The 26,286-nt window shown below is 53.4% G+C and overlaps 1 protein-coding gene and 1 pseudogene across 9 annotated transcripts in view; one reads left to right on the forward strand and one right to left on the reverse strand.

Moving 5' to 3' along the window:
* IQSEC1 (IQ motif and Sec7 domain 1) overlaps positions 1-26,286 on the reverse strand; it is a 205,731-nt gene that overhangs the window by 3,896 nt on the left and 175,549 nt on the right. For 5 of the 9 annotated variants that reach the window (XM_005886611.2, XM_005886610.2, XM_014533627.1 and 2 more), the window contains exons 4-14: positions 22,510-22,671; positions 19,627-19,749; positions 17,636-17,802; positions 13,943-14,082; positions 13,493-13,522; positions 12,036-12,161; positions 10,722-10,821; positions 8,482-8,643; positions 7,285-7,461; positions 2,277-2,326; positions 122-1,041 (exon numbers count right to left, since the gene is read on the reverse strand). In XM_005886611.2, coding sequence (XP_005886673.1) covers positions 493-1,041; positions 2,277-2,326; positions 7,285-7,461; positions 8,482-8,643; positions 10,722-10,821; positions 12,036-12,161; positions 13,493-13,522; positions 13,943-14,082; positions 17,636-17,802; positions 19,627-19,749; positions 22,510-22,671 — 1,786 coding nt within the window. In that variant the 3' untranslated portion in view covers positions 122-492. Of the gene's footprint in view, positions 1-102; positions 1,042-2,276; positions 2,327-7,284; positions 7,462-8,481; positions 8,644-10,721; positions 10,822-12,035; positions 12,162-13,492; positions 13,523-13,942; positions 14,083-17,635; positions 17,803-19,626; positions 19,750-22,509; positions 22,672-26,286 lie in introns of those variants that run through there. The other 4 variants (XM_014533632.1, XM_014533629.1, XM_014533630.1 and 1 more) reach the window with 3 other exon arrangements.
* On the forward strand, positions 14,465-16,405 carry LOC106724834 (annotated as a pseudogene).

The raw sequence follows: 26,286 nt of genomic DNA on the forward strand, positions 1-26,286 counted from the left end.
TATAAAGTTTACTTACGTATTTTCATCAACCATATCAGGTCTACTTAATTTTGCCCATTGTCAATAAAAGAGCAATAATGCAGCAAGTTTTGGGTTTTCTGTTTTGTTCTGTCTGTTTTTGTGTGTCTTGTTTCTTCTTTTTCTAGGCTTTTCATATTTATGTACAGTTAGGGAGGAGAGAGCTGAGGGCTACAGCTGGAGAAGAGGGGGGCAATATCTCCTGGGCTGGAGGTACTGTTTCAAGGTTGATAGTGCCTGTGGCCCACCCCTTGGGGTTGAGGTGGATGGAGCCCAGGGCACCAATGCTAAATTAAATCAGGAGCTTTGCTCCCTATAACACAAGCCCGTGTGCTCAGGGGTTCCGTCCAGGCTGTGGGAAAATGGGAGGATGGGAACAGAAGTGCCCTGGGTTTGGTCTGAGGCTGGCTGCCCCAGGCGTGCCTGTGTGGTGTGCACTTGTTCCGGGGAGTCTGGGACCCTGGCCCAAGCTGTCTACACAATTGTGCTGATGCCACTGGGTTTGGCCTTGTTGCTGGGAGGGGGCGGTGGGGCGGAGGAATGCCCGTGGTGGTGTGCTGCGTGGCCTGGATGGCTGGCATGGGCCAAGGGCAGTGGTGGGTGGCTGTGCGTGTGGGCCCCGTAGGGCACGTGCCCCCCATGGGGGCCATGGTGGTACTGGTGTGCATGCTGGATGTGCTGGGGTGGGTGGTAGTGGTGGTGGTGGTGGTAGGGGGGTGGGTTCTGCTGCACATGGCAGTACTGGGTATGGTGCCCATGCGTCGGGACCTGCGGAGGGCCCTCTGCAGGCCCCTGGTGGTGGCCCACCATGGAGTGCTGCGGGTGGGGCAGGCCTAAAGGGTGTGGGGGTGGCTGGGGAGGGGCTGAGGGTGGGTGAGCCTGAGGAGGGGGCTTCCCTCTTTTACTCCCAAATAAGGAGCCCAGGAGGGAGGATGAATTAGGCATAGTCTGGTGTGGGCGAGATGGACACTCGCGTGTTGATGTAGCTCTCCGGCGCATGTGAGGACTGCTAATGATGGACCCCTAAAAAGGAAATTCATAGAAATCAAAATTAAAAGATCTTAAAGCACTTATGTCAGAATGATTTTTTTTAAAAAAATGTAAAAAGTTCACCCACTGACTGCTAATCTTTAGTTTAGTTCAACTCACTGCCCGCAGAGGGTGGGGCTGGAAGCAGGCAGGACTCGGGCCACTTCTCACACTATTGTGGCAAGTCAGCTGGGGCGGGGCTGGAGGGACCCTGAGAAGGGGCATTCCAGGGAGGACAGGGGACACTGGGGCAGGCGAGGATGGCCCTCCTTTCTAGTCATAGTACCAGCAGCAGTACACGTTTGGGCTCTCTCCTGACAAGCACCCTGAGCTTTCAGATCAGAAGTTTGTTTGGGGGTGTTTGTGAGCAGTGTGTGCTAAGGGGAGTGGGGCAGGCTAGTGTGCATGAAGAGGAACGCTGTTCCTGCTGAAATCGCAGCCTCAGCTTTCCTGGTTCCTCTCAAAGGGTCTGAGGGCATTTGCTCTGCCTGTGTGGAACCCCAGGTTTCTGGGAAGGTGGTGAAGGGAGAGGAGAGGCTTGGGAACCCTTGTCCTGGGCATGGGGACTGCCTAGGCATTTTACTGCAGCTACCTACTGCAAACCAAACAAGAAGAAAGAAACAAAAATATCTACAAGCTGAGGTTAAGATGTGAACAGTAATACAGAGATGGCTGAAGGATGAATGAAATCTCATGAAATCCACACTGTTTTGTTTTCTTATGGTTTTCCTCCTCCCCTGAGCTAGTTAAGCAATTCCATCGTGCCCTATCTGCAGACACACAGCAATTGAAACTCCAGGAATAATGCAATGGGGTCTTCAGAGCATGGAAGTCAGGAGACTGGCCAATGGGGAGGTTGCCTGGTGCTCAGCAGCTGCTGCTTCTGGCCTAGGAGCAGTGCTGGTGGGCGGGGAGGGGGGTACCCAGGAGCCAGGGATGTTAATGAACCATGCTGGGACCACAGGGGACAGGAGTGAAGTGGGAACTAAAACACACAATCCAAAACCAGCCCTCCCCACCCTCCACTCCAACCCAAACAAGCGGTGAGATTCTAGCAGAGGGGAAGCTGGCATGCACTGGGCTGAAGCAGGCAGGGGGGGGAGGGGGTGTCTGTGCCTCTGTGCAGTAGTGAAAGCGCAAAAAATAAAAATAAAAAGACAACAGGTATAAACCAAGGATCAGGGAGGCAACACACAACAGCCAGCTGAACGTAGGTGCTTCCTACTTACTTCCACATTGCTCTCTAGCGATCCCGCACTGCTGCGACGCCCTCGCTTCCCTGCCCAGAACATGCAATACCAGAGGTTAGACTCAGACACAGGCCAGGGCACTGTGCTGCCACCACCACCAGGCTCAGGTATGGGGCCCACCTGCTGGGTGTGAGGGTAGGAGAAGGGGCTCAGAGGGGAAGCTGGTTGCAGGACAGTAGATAGTTATTAAAAAAAAAAAAACCACAGGATTAAAAAAATAAATAAAAAATAATTTTTCAACCAGCTCCTTCTCCTGGACTGGCACTCTATGGAGAGGGGCCTCTGGGAGAGCTGAGGTGGGTACACAGGTAGGGCCCAAAGTCCCATGCTCAAGTTGGCCTCAGCCAGCTGCTGACAGGGGACAGGGTGAAGGAAGCTTCTGCAATGACTAAAAACAAAATGTGGTCCTGCACCGGCCTGATTTTTAGTGAATTTCATATATGTATGGTATGTATTTGCACATACATATACATCTCACCCTCCAGGCAGGGTGGGAATCATGGTTAAGAGAAAACTAAACTTCCCATCCTTTTTCTCCCAGTGCCTCTGGGGCTGTTTGGTTTGTGCAGGGCCCTGGTCAGGGACAGGAGGATGAGTCAGGGGCTACTGGGAGGGGCCTGGAGTCCTGCTCCCCTCTGTGGGCAAACCTTCCCACCCCCCAGGATGCCACAAGCATTCTCTCAGCGCTCACTGCCAATGCCTTTTTATGTCCCCAGTGCATGGCACATGTGGGCACTCAACATATGTTAGCCATATTAGAGGAAGGCTGAGTTTTCCTCTTGGTGCTGGATGCCCAGTGCCCATCCTGGCCACCACAGTCCCTCCAGAGGACTTCTTCATGGGTTCCAGCAGGACATCCAGGCCAGCGGGAACAATGGTGCCCAAGCTTAGGGGTCCAGCCTCCATCAGGTCTCTGGGAATGCAGATGGTAGTGGAGACAGAGATGGGCCATGCTGCCTTCCAGGTCAGGCCCAGGAGCCTGGAAGGTGGTATTGCCATGTACCTCTCTGTGGCCCACACCTCTGTGGAGAGGGCGTGCTTGTGGGTCCTTCGGGCCTCAGGGCAGCACCTGAGCATGCTGGGCCATGCCCTGGGTAAGACCTCACTCCTAGGCAGAGAATGGCAGTCTCAGGGAAGATGTAGTCCCTTTGCCTTGCCTGCTGACACCCAGCCTGAGGCCCACAGAAGGCCTTGTGGACTGTGCATGTGTGAGAAGGCCTCAGAGCCCACTCAGGACAGGCCCACACAGGGATAGAGGCAAGGTGTTTCCCACCACCTGCTGAGGACCAGGGAAAACGCTAATCCCACAGGGAAGTACGATGAGAGTCACATTCCTCCTCTTCCCGCTGGTGTGAGGAGTGACCTTCTCAAGGCCCTCCTCCTGCCCAGCATGGGCCAAGACTCAGGAGAGCTTTAACTTAGATGCCTTTGAGTAATGTTGTTTCTCAGAGTCATCTTTTCCACATCTCAGTATGAGATGTGGGGTGTCCCTACAGGTGCTCTGCACTCGTCCCAAAGCTCCCACTCACAGACTTACCCACAGACATCTGCCCGCTGCACACCATGTCCAGGTGTGTGCACACATGCACACACACTGTCTATGAACCGAGGCAAAGCATGCCAGAGCAGTGGCTCACACCCACTGGCCTTCCTCTGCGCTGTTTCCAGGTAACCTTCCCCCTTTCTCTGGGTCCTGCACTAGCTTCAAGTAAGCCCTGTCCCAGCCAGCACTTCTCCTAGGGCTTGATCAGAAACCATGTCTGGAAGGGGCTCCCAGCATGGCTCTTCAGAGCCCTCCCCTGCCTGGTAGGGTCAGGCCAGAATGCAGGCAGGGCTCTCTACCCAGAGGCTGCCCTGTGGCCCTTGGCGATGCTGGAAGCCACGCAGGTACACGTCCTCAATGACCACATCCACACACATGGCCAGGCTGTGCTCTACACACTTGGCACATGCTGAGTCTCACAGAGATCCTTGGAGAGAAGTGCTAGTCCCCACCTTGCAGCCGGGGAAACTGAAGCCCAGCACTGTAACTTGGCCATGGCCTGATAGCTAATGAGCAGCAGGAAGAGGGGAGAGAAGATCTTATCAGCATGAGCCTGAAATCAGTGTGCTGAGTGTCCTCTGCGGGACTCTGCTTGGGTGGCCATCCCGAGGGCAGCCCTGAGCCTGGCCCTGTCCCAGGGAAGGCTGCCACAGGTCGTTTGTGTGTGGAGGGCCTGTCTTGGGGCAGCAGGTGCTGCTTTGGAAACTGGGCCCCAAGAGCTCCCGAGTCTTCCCACACAGGATGCAGCAGGTCTCAGCTCTGCTCTTGCAGTGGTGATGGGTGCAGGCAGGTCCCCCATCCCCGGGGCCGTTGTGGAACAGTTAGGCTGGGAAGGGCCTACAGACAGTGCTGACCATGACTTGGCTAACCTGGGGCAGGGCAGAGGCCCAGTCACACTGCATCCAGGTCCTTGCCAGTCCTCGATCACAGGCCAGCAAAGCTCTGGTGCCACTGACACAAACACAGGGCCAAACTGAAGGAAGACCAAGTGGAGGGACATGGAGTGAGGCCTTGCAGCTCAGTGGGAGCTTGGACTGGAGCCCAGGCACCTTCCTCTACCACTCCGAACATTGTGGGTTCCTGGAGGCTTCTGCTGCCAGTCATGAGCATCAAAGCATGGCTGCCTCTTGGGTCCTCAAGGTTCATGAAGGGCTGAGGCCACATTGCTGGTGTGTTGTCTCCTGGATAGAAGTGTGAGTGCAGGATTGGGCAGCTTCTCTGGGAGCAATGACTTGCCAACCACTGAGCGCTGGCTTTCCTGAGGAAACAGGCTGCCCAGGGCCTTGCCCCTTCTTGACAAGGTCATCTTGGTGAAGGCCATGATGAGTGGGAGTGACGTGAACTCTGGGGAGCTTTGCCCCTCCTAGTCCAGAGCACATAACACCACGTCTCCGACTGCCGAGCCCAGCATCTTCTGGAAGGCTGCTGACACTGGCCTGTCTTCCTCTGGAAGTCACAGGTGGCCTGTCCTTAGTCTGGGGCCTTGGTGACTGCCAGGACTCAAACACCCACCTTATCTCATCCTCCAACCTTCCTGGGTCGGGGGTCCTTTCTTTCCTGGGAACTTGTTTCATTGTAGCTTCATTCCTGAGAGGACACAATCCTAGAGCCCTTCTCAGCTCAGAATCCCTAAATGATAGCGGCAATAGTAACAATAAATGGAAGTCTGCCAAATCTTGGAACTCCATCCTTCACATGACCGTGTGCCTGTCATGGGGCTCTGTCTGACTCCTAAGCTCCAAGCTGCGGCAGAGTGGGCACATGCTGAGTGCCTCAGTTCCACTGCCACCTGAGAAGGCCTCCAGGGAACAGAGAGGCCAGAGCCTGCTCCACTGCACAAACTCAAACGCAGGCCCCAGGCCCCAAATCTGCAGAGGCACACGGTAGTCCAGATATGTGTTGCTGGGAAATCACCAGTGGTTCTCAACCAAGGGTGATTTTGCCTCTTAGAGGACACCTGGCAATTTCTGGAGACATTACTAATTGTCATGACTGGGAGGTGGAGCAGGGATGCAGCTGAACCTCTTGCACAAAACTGTCCCCACAGCAAGAAATTATCAGAATAAAATGTCAACGGGGTGGGGTTAAGAAGCCCTGGGTTAACCCTCATGCTGGCAATGGATTTCTGATTTTCACTATGGAGAAAAAAAAATGACAAGACAAAAGCAAAGGAAAAGTCCAACTCAAAAAAAGAAAATAAAAAAGAAAGAAAACATTTCTGGGAAATAAATAAGCCAAACAAAGGGAGGCAGCTGCTGGCTAGACAGGTACCAGGTGGGGTCATGAGCAGGCTCTTTTAGGGGGCCTTGAGCTGGCCACTTGGCGATGCCTGAGGCAAGGTGGGGGGGGGGGCAAGCCTCTAGGAGGGGAGGGGCTGCTGGGCCCCTGGAGAAGAGGACACTGATCTCATCCTGAGAAGGTCTTTCCCAACAAAGTAGGGGCTCCTGGGGCCAGGTTACCTGGGTCATTGGGGCAGGTAGAGCCCAGGGTCCCAGAAGCCTACAGTGCTGGGCACAACCCCATGCCCGCTGCGCAATGCCCTGCAATCCCCACTCCACTGCAAACCCTGAGCCTCCTCCCAGAAGAAGCTGATATGACTAGTAGGTGGCTGAGGAGACTGCCAGAGTGCACCCCTCTCCTCACTCCACAGCTTGTCTGACAGCGCAGCAGGCAAATAAGGTGGGAGCAGCACTCACAGGCAACTAGCTGGGTCTGCACCCACACCTCCCTGCTTCACCTGCCCCTGCCACGACAGCCAGACCATGTGAGGGCTGCCAGGAGAAGCCCCCTGCTCCTGATACCCAGGTACAACTTCTCCCCCATCTGTGACCCAGGAAAGCTGGGAGGCTTGAGGGGTGCTGCTTGCTTGGGGGTTAGGAGGCTGGCAGCAAATTAAACACAGAAACAAAGAACAAAATTCACAGTTTCCACCAGGGCTTTCCCCTGACTCCCAGGGCCACCTGTGGCTGCCGCTTCTGGCTGGACAGAGGCCCAAAAGGGAGACCGCTGGGGAGAAAGCAAGACCAGGAACAGTGGGAAAGGGGATTTCAGAGACAGCTTAGAAAGCTTTACTCCATTTCATTCATCAGCCTAAAGCACAGGGCTTGGCCACAGAGTACACAGAACACATCTACCAGCGAGTCTGGCTCACTCTTGTAAGAGCCATTTTCAGAAAATAAATAAATAAAACTCTTAGAAGAAGAAAGGGAGAATGGGGTAACTTCCTTGCTGTTCTGCCTTTAACAATTTGGCCCTGTTTTCTTTTGCCTTTTGGTGCTGTCCCCTCTGCCTGGTCACATGCTGCTCTGATTTGGGGATGGTCATGGGAAACCCAGCACTGTCCGTCCAAGCCCTCTACTGCCAGCCACACTGCAGTACCATCCCGGCGCGCGGTGCATGCCCGACCACCAGTGTGCCCGTCTGAGTCCTAGGCTCAGCTCTTACCAGCTTCTGAGAGGTCCCTCAGGGAGCTGCTGAGGGCACTGCGCTTGAGGCCCTCGCTGCTGGCGTAGCTGTCGTCCAGGCAGGCTCGGTTCAGTGTCCCAGTGCCAGACTCCTTTTTGAGGCTGGAGCACTGGGACATGCTGGGCCGCACAACACCCTTCTGTTTCTCAAGCTCCGCTGAAATAGAGGAGCAAGGGCCCAGTGAGAGGAGCATAGCTTGGTGAGGGTCGGGGTGGGGGTGGGCCAGGGATAGGAGCCCCCACCAGGAGGAATGAAGAGGACCACTGCCCTCTGTTCAAGGTTGGCACTGTACCAAGTCTCCATCTACCTGAAATGGGGAAAAAAGAAGGGCGAGCATTGTCTTGGAGAAGAAGTATGATGGCTGCCTTCAACAAAAGGGAGCCAAACAAGACCCAGGAGGGAGGCGGGAGAGGCTCAAGTGCCCTGTGGTCTGCAGGAAAGACAGTCTCTTTCCAGGCCTGAGGGTCAAGAAGGAGACAGAGAGGCTCGGTCTGGATGAACAAGTGTTAACTGGCCTTTCATGGAAGGGCCAGAGGTAGGCACACCTGAGCCTGCACACCTGGAGCCAGGAGAAGCAGGGGTTATCATCAGCTCCAACAAACCCAGGGGATGGGGGTGGCTGCAACTTTCTCAGTCTGCTGGGCCCTGATGCAGAAGATGAATAGAATAACCACATAGAACTCCGGGTGCTCCTGTCCCAGGAGGTGACCAGGAACCAGAGGCCTCCCCAGTCAGAACAGGCATGGGCTTCTGAAGCCTGGCTCTCACCAGGAGGCCGCTGCCACATTTTGTGGCCTGGGCATGTGGTCTGCCAGTCACATAGACATGGGAAGGCCAGAAAAGACCAGGACAGCTCATTTCTGTGGGCTCACAGAGTCACTGCCACCATATAGGAGCCAACACCTATGTCCAGCAAATCTTAAAAGATGTCAGGGCAGCCTGGCCGGTGGTGCTCAGTGGTTGAGGTCATGTCTCGATTCCCTGTAAGGGCACAGTCCCGGGTTGCAGGCTTGATCCCCAGTAGGGGGCGTGCAGGAGGCAGCCAATCGATGATTCTCATCATTGATGTTTCTATCTCTTTTTTCCCCCTCTCCCTCTCTCTGAAATTAAAAAAAAAGAAAAAAAAGATGATGCCAGGGTTGCTGGCTCTTCCTCCTCAAGAGGTCTGTAACTCACATTCTATCCTGTGCTTCTCCATCTCCTGCACCTCCGCAATGGACTCCCTCAGGTCATCGCTGAATTTCTTCCGGTCTTGAGGATTGGGAGCATTGAAGTTTATTAACACTTTTATGTCTGCTCCAGGGACTGCAGACGTGAGCCGGATGCCATTGGGGTAGTCTGCAAAGGAGAAAGAGAGGAGAACCAATGGGCCCCTGCATTCTCTGTCATCTCTACTCCTGGTCAAGAAAATACCAGTCTGAATTCAGGATGGGCGTGAGGGAAGTGGTCAGAGTGCAGGTCTCAGCAGGCACGTCTGACAGGGAGAAAATGCTTCCATAGTGCAGACTGGAGAGACCACCAGACAACCTCCATCTGCCAACTCAGGTCTGTGCTCCTTCCTATGAGAGTCAGGGAAGATCTGGCTGATGTAAGGGAAGCCAGGCCCTCTTCTTCTCCTCCATTCTGAAGGTTAGGCGCCCAGATCCTCATTGAGACAGCAGCCAGGTGCCGAGTCCAAGAGAGGAGCAGCACCCTGCGCTCGGTGGAGTGTCTTACCCAGTCATCTCAGACCCGAATGGCCTCCAGACCTTTAGCAACCCTGGACGCACTGTGGGTACCCCACACCCAACACACTCTTCGCTGAGTGCAGGGTCTTTCTGCTCAGACTTGCCTGTGCCCCTTCCAAGCACAAGGGGTCTCTGGGACTTTGGTCTCATGGAAGCACCTCTCCCCTCAGTGGGAATCAAGCTTCAGCCACAGGGAGTTTGCAGGATCTTGACTCAAACATGAATCCCACTTTTGATCCATGTCAAGGCTGGAAACGCAAATGCTTAGAAGCCATGTGACTCTCCCAAGTGCAGGTGGGACTATGAGCACTGAGAGTGCTGGGACGGAGTGTGCAGCCAGGAGCCAGCAGGCAGGAATGCGGGCTTAGCAGTACCAAATGTTTCTCATTTTTCAAGAGAAGCCAAAAGTATTAATGTGAGGATTTAAATATCAGCTCAACAAATTTTTAAAAGTATACAAACTAAATATAACATAATTGAGCCAGACTGACCCGGGGCTGGCAGTGTGTGGCCCCTAGTGTGAAGGCATGGCCTGGGGAAGGTAAGGTCAGCTCTTACTAGCATCTGTGCCCAGGACCATGGACTGAGCCCTCAGAATCTGAAAATGATTCAGATACAGCCTCTGTCTAGGGATTCAGACTAGTCCGGCTGCTGGGGACAGTGTAGGGTAGCACCAGCCCCATGGTGCTGCCTGATGAAACCCAGGCAAGGCAGGCCTTCCGGCCTTGGGTAGGGCAGATGGGGCAGAAAGTGGGGAGATGGCAGGGTTGGCATGCTGGGCCTCTCCTAGACATGTGGGAAAGGAGAGGGAACAGCAGGTGCTGTTCCTATTTAGGACAAAGAAGAGGCAAAGAGCCCCAAATCCAGGCCTGAACTTTCCACTTGTGGATGGAAGGCCGATCACATGGCACCACAGCCACCTGTCTTGAGAGGATGGGGGTGGCCCTGCTGCGGAGACCCTACCGCCCTCCCCTCAGGCACTCCAGCAGGACCGTCCCCCACTCATCCTAGGAAGACTGGGTCAGCCTGCAACTCGGGACCTTCACCAGGAGAGAGGAAAAGGAGAACAGGGACATGAGAAGGAGCAAGGTCAAAAGATAAGGTCAGTGGGGGTGTCCTGGTTAGGAGCCAACTACCTTCCAAAATCCCCAGACCCACGATCCATTCACACCCAGAGAAGGTCTCCAGTGGTATTTGACCTAGTGCTTCCTCTGCCAGAAGCGTTCCACACGCCACTAACCCTATGGCGTAGCATCACCCACGTCACAGATAAAGGACACGCAGCCCAGAGAGGTTAAGCAGCCAGGCCACACAACCAGTTTGAACCCTGGTGGTCCACTCGGGGGCTCAGCCCTGGACCTGTAGTCCTGTATTACCTTCACCTGTTTGCCCACATTTGCATATCATCTATGCCACTTACTTCATGCTTTCTTATCAACATTTAAGTAAATTTACTCTGCCCTAAAGTATCTTATCACCTGCAAGAAGTAACAGTAAAAGTAAACCAGTGAGCACCATATATAATGTTATTAAATTCTTCCCAATTACTGCTGCCTTTCAGAGCATCGAAGCTACCCTGGGCTCTGTCCTTGATGGCACAGGAGGAAGGAGAGAATAAGGCGGGTCTTGGCCTCGTGCGCCAGTGCTCCAGCACATGCACAGCAGGCCCGGGAAGCCGCACACACTTACACTGGCTCTCGAAGAGCAGGACCTGCATGCCGTACAGGGAGAAAGACTGTCGGAAGTTGTATGTCACCGAGTTCTTCTTCTTCTGGAAGATCTTGGTGACCTGGGGGCAGCCAGAGACAGAGACTGAGCCACACCATCTGTCCTGCCCTGGAGCAGCTCTGGGAGCTCAGGACTGAAAATGGATCTGCTGGAGACCACGTGCTTCTGTAAGAATGACTCTGTGGTTCAGAAGTCAGGAGGCCCTGCAGGAGGAAGGACTTGACACGGGGAGGAACCCACGCCCACTCACTCCTTGACGTGGACAGCTTTCTGTTCCTGCCAGACCCTAGTGCCATCCTGGCTGGCTACAAAGCCCCTCAACCCAGCAGAGAGCTGGCAGTCACATTATCGCATGTGGCACTGAAGATGTCGTGCAAGGGTCTCATGTCCAGGATCCTGTCTGATCACTGTGCCCTCAGAGATTAATTTCACAAAGGAAACAGATTCAGAGGTGTGAAGTGGCTTGCTCAAGGTCAGGATGCTTAAAAATAACTTGAACCCACACATCTGGTTCCCACTTCAGGAATCACAAAAGTGAGGCTGATCCTCAAGCAGGTGGGGACTAGGGACAGGGTCCTCCAGCAAGAAAAGTCTGTGGCATGCAGGGGGACAAAGATCCAAGAACAGGTTTCCCCTGTTCTTTGCAGAGGCATCTTCATCCCCACTGGCTCACATCCGTGCTGCCTTTTTTGGGGGGCAAGCACTCCTCAATCTCCCTTTGGGGAACCCCCGTCTGCCACCCTCAATCCATTAGTCCTGGGGACTGTGATCCAGGCTTAGGCACTTAGACAGCACCACACCTGCCTGGCCCCATGACTAGCTCTGGCACTGGAAACAACAAGACCGTTGCTGGGATTTTTAAGAAGTGAATCCTACTGGTGGCCGAGGAGATAAAAGTAAGCCTGGAGCAGCCAAGGTCGACTTTCCCTTCTAGGATGAAGCCTGCCTGAGAAGGGAGCCCACACAGAGGAGGAACCTACACAGCTGAGCAATGGAGATCATCAAAAGGAGTCCTGCTGACATGTTTGAGCCTCTGGAATAGCCAGGGCTGAGGCTCCAAATCCCCTTCTGGACTTTTACATAAGCCAACAAAGCCCCATTTTTCAATGGTAGCAGTCTGTGTTAGATTCTGCTCCTGGCAACCCAAAGACCTGGGCTAATTCCACCCCATCACCTCCACCCCACACCTGTGTGGGCATTTCCCCACGTGCAGGCACATAGCCAGGTCTCCCTGCGTAACAGCTGTCAGCCATGAATCCGTGGGGAACCACGTACCACTAGGAGGTCATTAAACAGGAAGATTTCTCGCTGATGCAGTCCGAGTTTCTGGGGCTTATTTGGGTCTGGAACCTCGAAGAGTCGGCAGTAGCAGACCAACCGCCGGTGAGGCAGAGAGAGAACCTGTGGGGGGAAGGGAAGTGTGTCCTCAGCAGCCTGCCCTGCCTCTGGAGCCTGGGTAGCACAGAGTCCAGCCTGAATGTGAGGAGCCCAGCCCTTGGGCCTGTGTTCCAAACACCTTTTCTTACAGACCATGCAGAATAGACCATGTTTCTGGCTTGCAGCTGTTTTCCCGCCTCTCCTGTAGAGCCAGGGTAAGGGTGCCCCTTCTGGTGAGACCTCTGCTCCATTCTTTCAGGCAGGTACCAGACTCCTTAGAGAACCATGTTCACATGTGAGCCCCAGCCAGAGGGGAATGTTTGTTTTCTGAGTCCCCAAAGCGCCCATTAGTCTCCTGTAAATATTTTTTCTAGAGAGAATCTACCCTAGATGAGGAAACTGAGGCACAGAGAAGCTGACAACTTGCCTCAGCCACACACGAGGAGCTGCAGAGCCTCGGAGTTGTCCCATTCTCCAGACCCCTCCTAAATGATTAACATTTCTGAAGCATGAAAGACCCTATCCAAACTTGAGCCAGCAGTCACTGCTCTGTGGGGCCTGGTCTGACCCTCTGCTCTGTACACCTGCCTCTGAACACACCTGTCACAGATTCAAAGAGCCCCCGACCTTGCCGAAGTACAAGCTGCTATCAAGGCCTGGTATGATAAACCATCATGTAGGCCCACTTGTGGCTCTGGGAGTGATCCTAAAGCCACAGGAGACAGATAGGTCAGTAAGGAGACAGTACATGCCCAGTTAAGACCCCCAGAGGGTAAGCATAGTAGTAGCCAAGGAGCATTAACTCTGCAAAAGGTGCCAACTCTGCAAGGGTGCCCTGGTAGAAGGGTGCCCGAGCTCAGTACATTAAGAAGACAAGATAAAGGGAGGGAAATGTATGGCCCAGCCTGGCACAAACGCAGGAGGGCTGATTCAGGGAACAATACTGTCTGGAGCAAAAGTACAAAGTAAAGAGGATGATGGCTTTTGGGGCTGGAGAGGTGGACAAGGGCAGGTCACAGAAGCACATTTTGGGGACAGAGCTTGGGCTGGGTGGGGAAAGAGAAGGCCCTCCAATAAACATCAGTGTCTCAGTGTCTGGGGACCAACCTGGGTCTCTGAGCTCAACTGGGCCCAGAGGAGAGGGAAGGAGACTGCTTTCAGCCTGACGGCACAGACTGTAATCTCTGGGCCTGCAGAGATTTGAGTCTGGGTTAATTATGAAAATCATATTTCTTATTGCTGCAGAATTAACTCAAGCAGCCAGAACTGTGGATCTGGGAGCAGGAAGATGTGGGCACATGGGGCACCCCTAGGGTGGGATATTAGTCAGAACGTGAAAGCAGAGGGATACTCACACAGCCAAGCCCATGATGCAGGGATCCAATCTAAATGGGGAAATAGCAAACAAAGAAAAAAATCAATGTTGCAAAAGATGCACCTGGGTGCCTGAGAGGCAATGCCCTCCCACGGCATCTTTCCTTAGCTCTATCCAGCCACACCCAAGGGGGTGGACAGGGAAGGCCCTCTCACTGGCAGGCTGAGGGCATTCCCAAGTCACCAAGGAACTGTGCGACCCTGCCCATTGGTTTATTAAAATCCTCAGCTTCTCCAACTTTAACCCAGAGCAAACGGCTGTTATTCCCAAATATTAGAAGTCTTTTAAAGAAACCCAAATCCTGAAAGAATTCACCAGCCCTGCCTGGAAGGGGCATCAGGGCCACTGGCAGAAGGGCGCTGGGTGGGAAGGGGGATGTGAGCAACTCATGCCCCCAGCAACTCCCCTGGGACATAGGGCCACCACATACCGGCTTCTTCCCCACGATAAGCTTCTCCACCTTCTGCACCTGGGACACGTGGTCCTCATTGGTCTTCAGCTCCCGCTTGCGAATCCGTTCATAGATACCAATCAGTGTCTCTCGGGGAATGTCCTCACCATCGTCTACACCTAGGCAGGAGACAGTGGCCAGGCGTTAGTCAGGCGAGGGCAGTGATGGCAAACCTTTTGAGCTCGGCATGTCAGCATTTTGGAAAACCCTAACTTAACTCTGGTGCCGTGTCACATATAGAAATTTTTTGATATTTGCAACCATAGTAAAACAAAGACTTATATTTTTGACATTTATTTTATATATTTAAATGCCATTTAACAAAGAAAAATCAACCAAAAAAATGAGTTCACGTGTCACCTCTGACACGCGTGTCATAGGTTCACCATCACTGACCTAGGGCCTGCTTCCCCCTGTGATTATAAGCAATGGGGAGGGCAGGAATACAATTTTCAAGCGCCATGTCTACTCAATAGATCATGCATGGAGAAAAATGTTCGCCATCACTGGGCTAGGGTCTGGGTGGTCCCTTCAGTCTCAAGCCCCAGGCTTACTCCAATTTACCAGTTTCTAACCCAATTCAGAACAGTGATCCCTTTCACCAGTCCCAGCAGAACCACAGACCTTCCAGACCCACAGCTACTAAACATCCTCAGTCAACCACAAATTCCTCAGAATCCTTCCACCAGGGACAAGGCCAGCACAGCCACCTGGACAAGCACAGGAGGGCTGATAGAGGGCTTTATAAATATTACCTTGCTGATCCTGACCACAGCCCCGTGGGATGGGCATACCATCCCTATTCCATAGATGAGAAAGCCAAGGCCTGGGGAAGAGGTTGGGTTTGTGGTGAGGGGAGGGTTTGTAAGTTTAGTTTCCAACACTGGGCCCATCCTCACTTCGCCCCTTGTTAGCCTGGTGACTCAATCTTTCTGAGCTGAGCATCTGTGAAAAAGACCACCAAGAACATGGGTGGCTTCTCAGAGCTGTGGTGAGAAGTGTGAGCAGCTCTTGGCATGCCCCTCAGAGTGAGATCTTGGTGCATTTGCCAGCTGTTGTCCCACATCACATGGGCAGAATCCAGGGGCAAGACTCAAACCTGGATTGCTCTGACAACAAGTGCATACCTTCTGCTACACCACTATGAAAACTGCTGTGAGAAAAGAAACTCAGCCCTACTCACAGGAGAAACACAAACCCACATCCATCCTCAGACCACAGACTAGCTCAACCAAAGGATTAGTAAAACTGTTGACGAGGCTATGGGGAGGGGCTTGCCAAGTCCTTTGACCTAGCAGAAGGCCTCACACAGTGAGTGCTCCATGCAGGGAGTGACCGTCTGAGTGCTCTGAAGTGAGCTTCCCTGCCCTCAGGGGCCAGCCAAGCTTGGGAGGGGCGGAAGTGCTCCTCCCTATGTCCTGGTGGCCTCTGCTCTCTCCAGCCTTCGTGTTATGGCAGTGCCCACCACTAGGGGGTGCACCAAGGACCTACAGATCAGAGAGAGTTATCTGACCCAGGAGAGGGATTGACAGAGCAGCCTGTACTACAAAAATAAAGGAGAAGAGTAGAAATTTTAAACAGCTCAACAAGCTCACAGTTGGACTTGATTTAGACCAACTTTTGTTTCTTTTTAAAAAATATGATACCTCCTCCTGGGTGCTTGAAGATCGGCCACCATCATGAACGACACAGTAACTATCTGGACCAGGAAGTTCATTGCCAACAGACTACTTCGGCGTAAACAAATGATCATTGATGTCCTTCACCCTGGGAAGGCATCAGTACCCAAGACAGAAATTCAGGGAAAACTACCAAATTGTATAAGACTACACCAGATGTCATCTTTGTATTTGGATTCAGAACCCATTTTGGTGGTGGCTAGACAGCTGGCTTTGGCATGATTTATAACTCCTTTGATTACACAAAGAAAAATGAACCCAAACATAGACTTGCAAGACATGGCCTATATGAGAAGAAGACCTCAAGAAAACAGAAGGAACACAAGAACAGGATGAAGAGAGCCGGGGGCTGCAGAGGCCAGCGTGGGTGCTGCAGAGAGTGAGCTGGAGATGGGACTGCAGGAGTCAAGATTCTTCAGGGACTTGATCTGTGGTGACTGTGCAGATTTCCATGAAAGGATTAATAAATTAAGAACTTCTGGGTGAAAAAAAAATTAAAATATGATGCCATTTAAAGGGGACCTCAGCCCGCTGCAGCTGGTATTTCCCAAGGAGAGGACCCAGCTCCTCCTCCCTTCCTTCCAGGAACTCCAGGTACACAAGGCCCATGCCATCAGCCAACATGGAGTCAGCTGGAAGATAGCTGTTCCCTTTTCGATTCCTTCCCTATCCGACGCCAAGAAGGCCTCCCTTCTTGCTGCCTACTGCCGGAAACCAATTCCAGCATGACAGCAGGGCTGAATCTGGGAATGGCTGATGGCATTTCCCCAAACCTGAAAAGGGATGATTGTTGGCTGCCAGACAGCTCAGGGCATCTTAATCTACATGTTATTGCCTCCTACTGGCCAAACACCTGAACAGCCGTAGGCTAATTCCCCAATTCTGACAATGCCTCTGTATTGGAAACCCTGACCCTTTGAAGTGTATATCTCTGCCTCGCCTCAGGACAATTTGTGTTAATAAAAAGCATGGGGTCCTGGGACGAGGAGACCTGAGATCTTAGACCTTAGAACTTAGATCTTAGTTTCCTTTAAACTAAGCTCCTCTGACCCCCAAATGCCATTCAAAATTATATTTCGTCTCCGGACTCCTATTTAATCTACGCACAGCCTTCTCCAGATTGCTGAACCCTTCTTAACGCTGGAACAAGAACCCTGGCAGCCTACCTCATCAGTACCTGACATGGGCCCACCTGCCAGGAAGAGAGGGCAGCCTCAGCCTCAGGGCCCAGCCAGAAACAGCTCCTGCTGGAATCAACAGTGGTATTTTCTTTTCATTGTATTCATTTTCATAATGACTGCCTATGTGTGACAAATGCTACTGGTTTGCCATTTACAGTGGTGATATAAAGTTCCTTTAAAAACATATTTAAATAAATAGACAAAAACAAAAAGGCAAGACAGTTTCAAGAGGAACATGAAGTGTACAGGATGAGTAGCTGGGCAGATGCTGTGAGGGATGCAGCAGTGATGGGCTGGGATGTGCTGGCCCGTCTGTCCAGCTTCCGCCTGCTGGAGGTCTCAGGGCTCCCAGCACCTAGGCTCCATTCTGTGCTCCTACACATACACATAGGCCTTGGTCAACCTATGCCTGGCCTGGCCTGGCCTTGTGGTGCTGTGATGATCTGGTTTCTCCAGTCTCTGCCCCCTTGTGACTAACTCCCCTCCACCTGGACCTGCCAAACCCCTGTTCATCCTTTAATAACAGGCTAAAATCATCACCTTCTCCAGGAGTTAGGTTTCCTGCATCCCAAGACTCAGGCAACACTTTCTCTTCATGGTAATTTGTACTTTGTGCACGCATTGTTGAGACCAACACTGCTTGAAAGCCCATCTGAGCAAGAACTGGGTATGCTGCAGCCAGGCCTCCTAGCTCTCCCCTGCACCCAGCAGGAGGTAATGTAAATTTGCCTCTCAGCCCCACACATGGTGGGGCTCATGCTCAGAGGTGTCTGTGGAGGTGTGTGTCTGAGCCTGGGGCCGCGACAGCTCACCTCGGAGGTTCTTGACGAAGTCCTCCAGCTTCATCTTGCGCTCAGGCTTGACGTTGGGGCTGTACATGTCTGTGTTGAGCAGGATGATGGCGAAGGCCAGGATGAAGATGGTGTCTGGGTTCCGGAACTGCCGCACCACCCCAGGGTTGCAGATGCAGTACCGCTGGCTGGGGGCCAGGGAAAGGGAGGCGGGTCAGGGCTCCTTCAGTTGGGGCAGGGAGTGGATCTGCCTGTCACTCATGAGTAGTTGCCATAGCTCCACCTGGCACTGAACAGCTGAGGCTCAGCTCCTGCACCTGGTAAACAGGGACAACACCTGCCTGGCAGAGCTGCCCTGACTACACACTCACCCTCTCACCTGCACTGTAGCTGGTAAGCAAGGACAACACCTGCCTGGCAGAGCTGCCCTGACTACACACTCACCCTCTCACCTGCACTGTAGCTGGTAAGCAAGGACAACACCTGCCTGGCAGAGCTGCCCTGACTACACACTCACCCTCTCACCTGCACTGTAGCTGGTAAGCAAGGACAACACCTGCCTGGCAGAGCTGCCCTGACTACACACTCACCCTCTCACCTGCACTGTAGCTGGTAAGCAAGGACAACACCTGCCTGGCAGAGCTGCCCTGACCTACACACTCCCCTCTCACCTGCACTGTAGCTGGTAAGCAAGGACAACACCTGCCTGGCAGAGCTGCCCTGACTACACACTCATCCTCTCACCTGCACCGTAGCTGGTAAGCAAGGACAATACCTGCCTGGCAGAGCTGCCCTGACTACCCACTCACCCCTCTCACCTGTACTGTAGCTGGCAATGGCTCTCGGGGGAAGACAACGTTCCCCAGGCTCCCTAGGAGCTGGTACAACCACGTGACTAAGTTCTGGCCAATGGGATATGGACACTTTCAAGACTGTGTCTTAAACGGCAGGGGTGTGCCCTCCACTCCCTTGCCCTGCCTGGAACCGGGGTGCGATGAAAAGAGCCTGCTCCCTGCACCAGCTAAGAGGGAGATGCACTTCCATCTTGTTTCAGCTGTAGCTTCTGGGCAGCTTCTTAGACACCTGAACCAACAGCCTCACTGAGTCATCTGCGCACTGTACTCACTGCCTCAAATGCACCCTCGCCCTCACCTCTAAGAGGCCTCTCACTGGTAACCTCATGGAGGCATGGCGAGAGGGGCAGAAACAGAGAAGAGGAGCCAGGGGGGGCATTGCTACTGAAGCAATAGCCATCAGTGCTCAGGCAACGTGGGCTTCAATTCTGTCTTCCTTGTGACACCCCTTCCAAGAAACCCTCCTGGAAGGAAGTGGCTGAACATCCCTCTTCTAGACCCTGGGACTGCCCTCCTCCTGTGTCTTCATTCCTCCTTGGCCCACCACTGGTGCTGAGCCCAGAGTGCTGGAGCAGCAGTTGACTTGTGTCTGTCACACCCAACAAGGAACACAGAGACCCTTACACAATGTACACACAGTCCCAGGATGGAAGACTGTGCGGTGACCTTGAATGCAGGCTCTCTGGGCTGTGTGCCCACACATCCTAAGTGGGTTAAGCCTTCCACCCTATCTAGGGTAGGTACTCGTTATCCCCACCCTATAGGCAAGGACTCAAGGCACAGAGAGGTTAATAAGCAAAAGGTCACACAGCTGGTAAGTGGTGGAGTGGGTATTAGAACCAGGTCATCTGGCTCTGCAGCTCATGCTCTGAGTCACTGTGAGAGAGCAGCTGCCCCGTAAAAGGGCAGATGAAGGAAAACACAGATGGACTCATGAATGGATGAGGCGCATGAGGACTTGGAGGAAGACAAAGACTTAAAAAACCCTGGCTCTAGCACTAACTAGCAAAGTTCCTGGCACCCAGGAGGGGCTTCTGGCTCACCTCCCAGGTGAGTTCAGGGCCACCCGATCCTGTGAAGGGGGCTAAAGGGATTCAACCCTTTGCTAGGAACCTTCCTCTCCCTGATGCCCTCCCCCTGCCCCGCTGCAGCCCCAACCTGAAGGCCTCGATGAGCCGCTCCACCTTCTGCGCCTCCCCCTGGACCCGGATATGCGCCTGGAACTTTCTGAGGGCTTCGTCCAGCTCCATGGCAGAGAAGTCCATCTCATCCACCACGCAGCTGAAACAAGACAAGGCCATGTCAGTGTCCGCTGCCTACAGCCTCTGCTGCCTTCCCACTAGGCTAGGTGAGCACATGCTTGCAGAGAGTGGAGCAGAGGGGTTGATGAAAGGGAGCCAGGGAGCTGCCTGGAGGGCCGTAGAGGCAAGGCTGCCACTTGTCTGGAGGGCATCTGCTTAGCTTCCTCCAATCAGCAAACTATTCAGATTATGGCCAAAGATCCCTGTGCTTCTGGGGAATCCATAAAGCCCTGAAACTGTAGGAAATGTTAATGTTTATATCTATGTGTGCAATTTTCTAGACATACAGGGAGCCAGAACATACAACTATTCTTAATAAGGACCCTTTGCCCTGACCAGTTTGGCTCAGTGGATAGAGCATCAGCCTGTGGACTCAAGGGTCCCGGGTTCGATTCCAATCAAGGGCATGTACCTTGGCTGCAGGCACATCCCCAGTAGGGGGTGTGCAGGAGGCAGCTGATCGATGTTTCTCTTTCATCGATGTTTCTAACTCTCTATCCCTCTCCCTTCCTCTCTGTAAAAAATCAATAAAATATATTTTTTTAAAAAAATAAGGACCCTTTGTGCAGAAACAAATGTTACACAGATGTAATGCAGACGTAATGCAGGAGTCTTCTGGTGTTCTGAGGGAGCCAGGAGCACACACCCATCCTCACAAGAAGGAAGTGGAGGCTGGGCACTAACTCTCCACACAGTAGTCTCACACAGAGCCTGTGCTTCACGCCAAGGGTATGGGAAGAGGTGGCTGGGTGTTTCTGAAACCATCCTCATGTGCCAATCAGAAGGGTGAAGGGCAGAGCTTGGGGAGGCCTCTGGTTCTTATCACAGCCAAGCTTCCACATTACAGCCCGCTCGGTTCTCTGATCAGGACACAGAGAATGTGGGGTCTGAACTAAGGACCCAAGCAGCATAAACTGGTGTCTGGTTTATGTTTATAACAAAGCCATAGCCACCCTTGGGGCTGTGGAGGCGTCAGCCATAGGGGACCTAATTCCACACCCAAAGCCTACCTCCACTGGGGGTGATGGGCTTATGATAAGCTGTTGTGCCCCCAATCTTCTCTGAGCACTAAGGGCTTTTTGTGGGGAAAGTTAGGAGGTGGGGGGCCACCTGGGACAATCTGCTGACCAGCTCCTGAGTAGGATGCTGGTGTGGAGGGTAGAGGTGGGAGGAACCTCACTACTTTCTGAGGTCACTGCTATTTTCTGATCCAAGGAGAACAATGCACGGATTTCCTTCAGACCAGAAGCCAGGGCACAGAGGGGAGTGCAGAAATAGCTATAGGGGAGGGGGGCTGCACTGCAAGGATTTTAGGCCCAATTCACTAAGGAGCTAATCTGTGTTCCCCTGAACCATTTCCTCATACCAATTTAAAAGGAAGGGGGATGGGGTGGGGAGGAGATTAACTATACTAACAACCCAGCAGGCTTTCCGGAATGAGGCCAGAACAGAAACGCTGAGCTGAGCAGGAAGAAAGCAGCCCAGATGGGCACACCTGGCCAAGAAAGGATGCAGGCTTCGTTCTGCTGGGTACTAGACACATACCAGCCATACTCCTGTGTGTGTGCATTTGCATGTGACTGCATGAGTATGTATGTGTATATATGAGGCCGTGTGTGTTTGGGGGGAGGGAGGGTGCACCCAGGCCAGGCCCTCTCCCTTTGATCCTGGGTTTCCTCACCTGTGGTACAAAGAGGCCACAGCACCCACCTACCTCCCCCAGGGGAGCATCAAAGGCAGCAGGTATACATGTGGCCAGGCCCTTCCTCATTGCAGAGAGGGCCTGACTTCAGGGGGCCACCCCTTGCTTGTCCTTTTCCCAGATGAGGCAGGGGCTGGACAGATGGAAGCCACTGTTACTGATGGTTAGCTCTTTACTCTGCTTTTATTTCTGTTTCTGGACTATCTGCCCAAGGTCAGCATATCAGCTCATAACTGCTTGGGTCAGAAAACGCTTCAACAACAGGCCTGGGGAAAATACCTCAGGTCTCGGCAAAGGGTGAGCAAACACATGTACTGAGCCATCCCATTCCACTGACTTTGGCTTCTCATCTGTGAAAGGGGGTCATCAATCCCTGAAATCCACCCCCATGGGTGAGATGAGAACATAGTAAACACAAGGGCCAAATGCAGGTGCCTTTCTACTCAGGAGTCTCAAAGAGGAGTGGAGAGTGTAGGGTACATGCTGGGCAGACTTCTCAAAACTGCCAGCAGCTCCCAGGGAACTGGAAACCCATTTTTCTGCAGGGTTCCAAGCAGCTGAGTGCTATGGCTGCCAGCTCTCTGGGCTGGTGAAATGTGGAGTGATGAGATGGGGGTTGGACTTTTACCCCCTGATCTCCCATCCAGGAGAGGCAAGAGAGAGAAGCAGAGGCAGTGATCTGGGTGTGGTGCTGCCCATCTTGGAGGTGCTGGAGTCTCTCTTGTCCAGCTCCCCTCCTCCATCAAAGGGCATCTGTCAAGGCCCTGACCTTGCACACCCCTTCCTCACTGAGTGCTCAGTGGCTCAGTCTGCCTGAAGAGGAGTGGAGGTGCTAAAGGTGTGTGAAGGGGGGCGCCCAAGGGTAGATGCCCACATGTATGCCTGGCAAGGTATGTGTGAGATGGTATGGGTGTCTAGGAGCTAGAAAGAGGTAAGGGGAGGGTTCGGTATATGTCCCAGCAGCAGGGCAGGCCTGAGGGTCATGGAGTCTCACAGGAACACGTCCATGCCGGCCCAACCCCCCGTCCCATAACTCACTCCAGCACATCGCGGTTGAATTGCTTCTGCCTGTTGCCCAGGAACTCGCCAATCATCTGCCGGCTCAGGCCCTTGCGTTGCAACAGGAAGTGGGCTACTCCCACTGGTGTGTCTGGCACAAAGCCACGCTCAATGAGGTACTGGATGCCCTTCTCAGGCTTCCTGGCGGGGTGGGGGGGGGGGGGGGGAGATAAAAGACAGGCTCAGCCGTGGCAGCTCCGGCCCCTCCAGGCTTGCTCTTACCTCTGTGGGCACTCCAAGGCACCCCAGCTGAGACCCTGACTCAGGCACCCTGTCCCATTCCCAACCTGCAACATGGGGGAACCTAGAACTTACCAGACCCTGCGCCAAGAATGGACAAGACTGGGTCAGCCACAGGAGCATAGCCATGGGTGCTAGAGCAGGGACCCTCCTCAGCTGCCCTGCACTACCCCAAACCCTGGCCCCATAACCGGCCCCTGCCCACCCACTTTATGCTCCCCACTGAGTAGAAGCTGGTGCCCCATGCTGCACCTCCAGGCAGAGTTGAACACCTTGCCCAGCACATGCTAGTCTGCCTTCTACTGTCCTCCATCCACCTACATAGAAAAAACAACCTCTAACACCTGCTGAGCACTTACTCTGTGCATCACTGTCTAAGCCAGTGATGGCGAACCTATGACACGCGTGTCAGAGGTGACACGCGAACTCATTTTTTTGGTTGATTTTTCTTTGTTAAATGGCATTTAAATATATAAAATAAATATCAAAAATATAAGTCTTTGTTTTACTATGGTTGCAAATATCAAAAAATTTCTATATGTGACACGGCACCGAGTTAAGTTAGGGTTTTTCAAAATGCTGACACGCCGAGCTCAAAAGGTTCGCCATCACTGGTCTAAGCACTCTATACCCACTAACTTACTTAATTCTTACACTCCTCCTTGGGGTCAGCACACTTGTTACCTGTGCTGTTTAGGGGCCCAACAACCTTGTTACCTTGCCTTGTTGTAAGAACTTGCTAACAGTCAGTTCCTAGAATGATGCCACAGTAAGCACTGTGAGAGGTTCTTAGGATTAGCCTCAACTTATGAGAGGAAATGGAGGCATTGCACAAGCCCTGCCTGGGCAGTGGATGAGGGCTTCACAGAGGGACTAGGTGTGTCCACCTGCACAGGGAGCTGTGGGGCAGAGAAGCCCCCCAGGGGCTTGGCAGTGAGCCCAGGCAGGTCCCTCCTCCCTTTGGGCCTCCATCCTCCTATTGGTTGCGTAGTATGACATGAGCCTGGCTGAACTCACAAGGAGGTACTGGTGGTCCCAGGAGACAGGGTGAGGAGAGAGGGCCACAAATGTGATTCTTGGAGGGCAGGTGCCCTCCTCTGACACCAAAACCTGAGGAGTTGAGGAGGACTTAGGGTACACCTGGCACCCATGCCAGCATGGGATAAGTCGAACCACCCACTAACTGGGGGCTGGCCATACCCATGTCCCAGTGGTCAGTATTCTGTTACCTGGGGGCATGGAGATGGCCAGTATCAACCTGCCTCCTCAATGCACAGCTCCTGGCTGACAGGAGTGTCTTGCAGATACTGGATTTCCACACACAAGTAAAAGTGAACCTCCTGCTGCAAGGTGACCCTGCTATTTTTATCCTGGATGACCACACACCCTGACCTCACCCTCAGGAGCTCGGTGGGGAGCAGCTGCCAGCCAGATGGTTCCTGGCACTAAAGTGGTGACAGAGTGGCCCTGTTCCCTCACCCCTGCCAGGGCCCCCCCACATAACTCATTCTTCCCCATGACTCTGTGGTCTCTGACGAAGAAAACCCCATACTCCAGGCCTCTCCAGCCACTTGGCAAGATGATAGTATGGTCAGGGCGGGAGCTTCCTCACCAATCCACTCCACACTGCCTCCACAGGACCCCAGCCCATGCCTCCCTCCCTCCCTCAACTTCGAAATGAGGGGTCACCCCGGGTCTGTGTTCCTGCATGGCAATGACTGGAGGGCTGCCCTAGGCCTCCCTGAATCACCCACCCACACCTGGCCTGCCCGACCCCTTGATGGCCCCAATACAGTGTTCAGGTCTAAGCCCAGCCTGCTGCTGCTCCCGGGGTTGGGGCCTACTCTCCCTTCTCTGCCCTCACCCAGCCCCTCCTGTGTTCATGTGAAATGTCATGTAGCATCATGGATTTCCGGGAGACGGCATCTTCTACCCCAGAGAAGCTCCAAGTGCAATGGGAGAGGACACACTGCAGGAAGGAGCAGCTGTGCAAGGGGCCCTGGAAACACAGATCCTTCCCAGGTCAAGCACCATGTCTCCCCTCTGTGCCAGACACCACTTGGGACAACAACAGGGAGCAGGGCCAGCCACGACTGCCCAGCCACAACTGCCCAGCACAATGGCAGGCTGCCGCCCACAGTCTGAAGAGCAAAGGAACTGAGTGATGGCCAGAGGATGTGGGGAGGGGCTCCTGCAAGTGAACTAGAGGCCTTCTCTGAGCAGGTGACACTCAGTGACCAAGGTGAGGCAATAGCAAATGTAAAGGCCCTAGGGTGGGAATGGGTTCTGCAGGACTGAGGACCAAGAGGCTGGTACAGGGTAGCTGAGAGTAAGGGCTCTGAGGCACAGGGAAAGGAGGGCAGTGTAGGGGTGAGGGTAGATCACACAGTGCTGTGTAGACCACATGAGTAATCTGGTTTTCTTCAGAGTGGGATGAGTGTGGCAGTGACAGGACCTGATGTCCATATTTAAGAAACTCTCGCTGGCTGCTCTGTAGGGAGCAAGGCCAGGCCCAAGCTAGGAGACTCCCGTAGGCCTCCAGGCAGTGGTGCACAAGGTGGGGGGACACAGATGATTTAGGACATAATTTGAGGGTAGAAATGACAATATTTGCTAGTGGATCCATATGTGAACCCAATGGCCCCAGCTTTTAGCCTGAACCACATGTGGGAGGGACTGGCTCCACCTGGAAGGTCTCACAGTGACAACGCAGGAGAGGACTCGGGACTGACTGCACCTTGACCATGACAGGAGCTCACCAAACAATAGAGAGGAAAGGCTGGTGGCAGAAGGGACAGGTAAGGAACTAGGTGGGGTGGGGAGGCCAAGCCAAGCTGAGGGGTTTCAAGGTCAGGATGAACGTGGCTGGCAAAGGGAGCCTCTGACAGGTCTTGGAGTGACCTCTCTGGCAGCATACAGACAATGTGCTGCCTATCTGCTGGTGTTGAGTCTACCTGTTGGGACCTTGCTGGCCCTGGGCCACACTGGGCAGGGTAGTAAGGCCCCTCCTGCTTCCAGTGTCCCTCACACCAACTGTCTGCCAACAGCCTAGACAGACTTCTCCAAATCAACCAGCGCTCTCCCTCCCAGGAGCATGCCCTCACCTCTCCCCACCTTCTTCCCTCACAGTCATGCATCTCCTAAACTCTAAGGGACCTCATGAGGCTTGCAACCAGGGTAGCAATAGGCAGTGGCAGTTCATCCTGGCACACCCCCTGACCCTCTTCCCAAAGCCCCCTTTTCTCTGATTTCGTAGTGTGCCAAAGCAGACTGGCCTAGGCTCATTTCCCCAGCCCCTTCCTGTTACATGTCCCCAGCTTTAATAAACACCCTTTAACCTTCACCTGGACTCTGTTGTGAAATTTTTCCTGCACAAAGTCAAGAAACCACACGCTAATGGCTGGCCCTACTAGGTAGACCTGCCAAGGGCCAGGTCCCCTTTCCAGTAACAATGCCACGCCAATAAATTCAAGTAAAAAAAAAAAAAAAAAGACTAATAGAGTGAGAAACAATCTA

The sequence above is a fragment of the Myotis brandtii genome, unplaced genomic scaffold (assembly GCF_000412655.1).
Source record: "Myotis brandtii unplaced genomic scaffold, ASM41265v1 scaffold995, whole genome shotgun sequence".
NCBI classification, from domain to species: domain Eukaryota; kingdom Metazoa; phylum Chordata; class Mammalia; order Chiroptera; family Vespertilionidae; genus Myotis; species Myotis brandtii.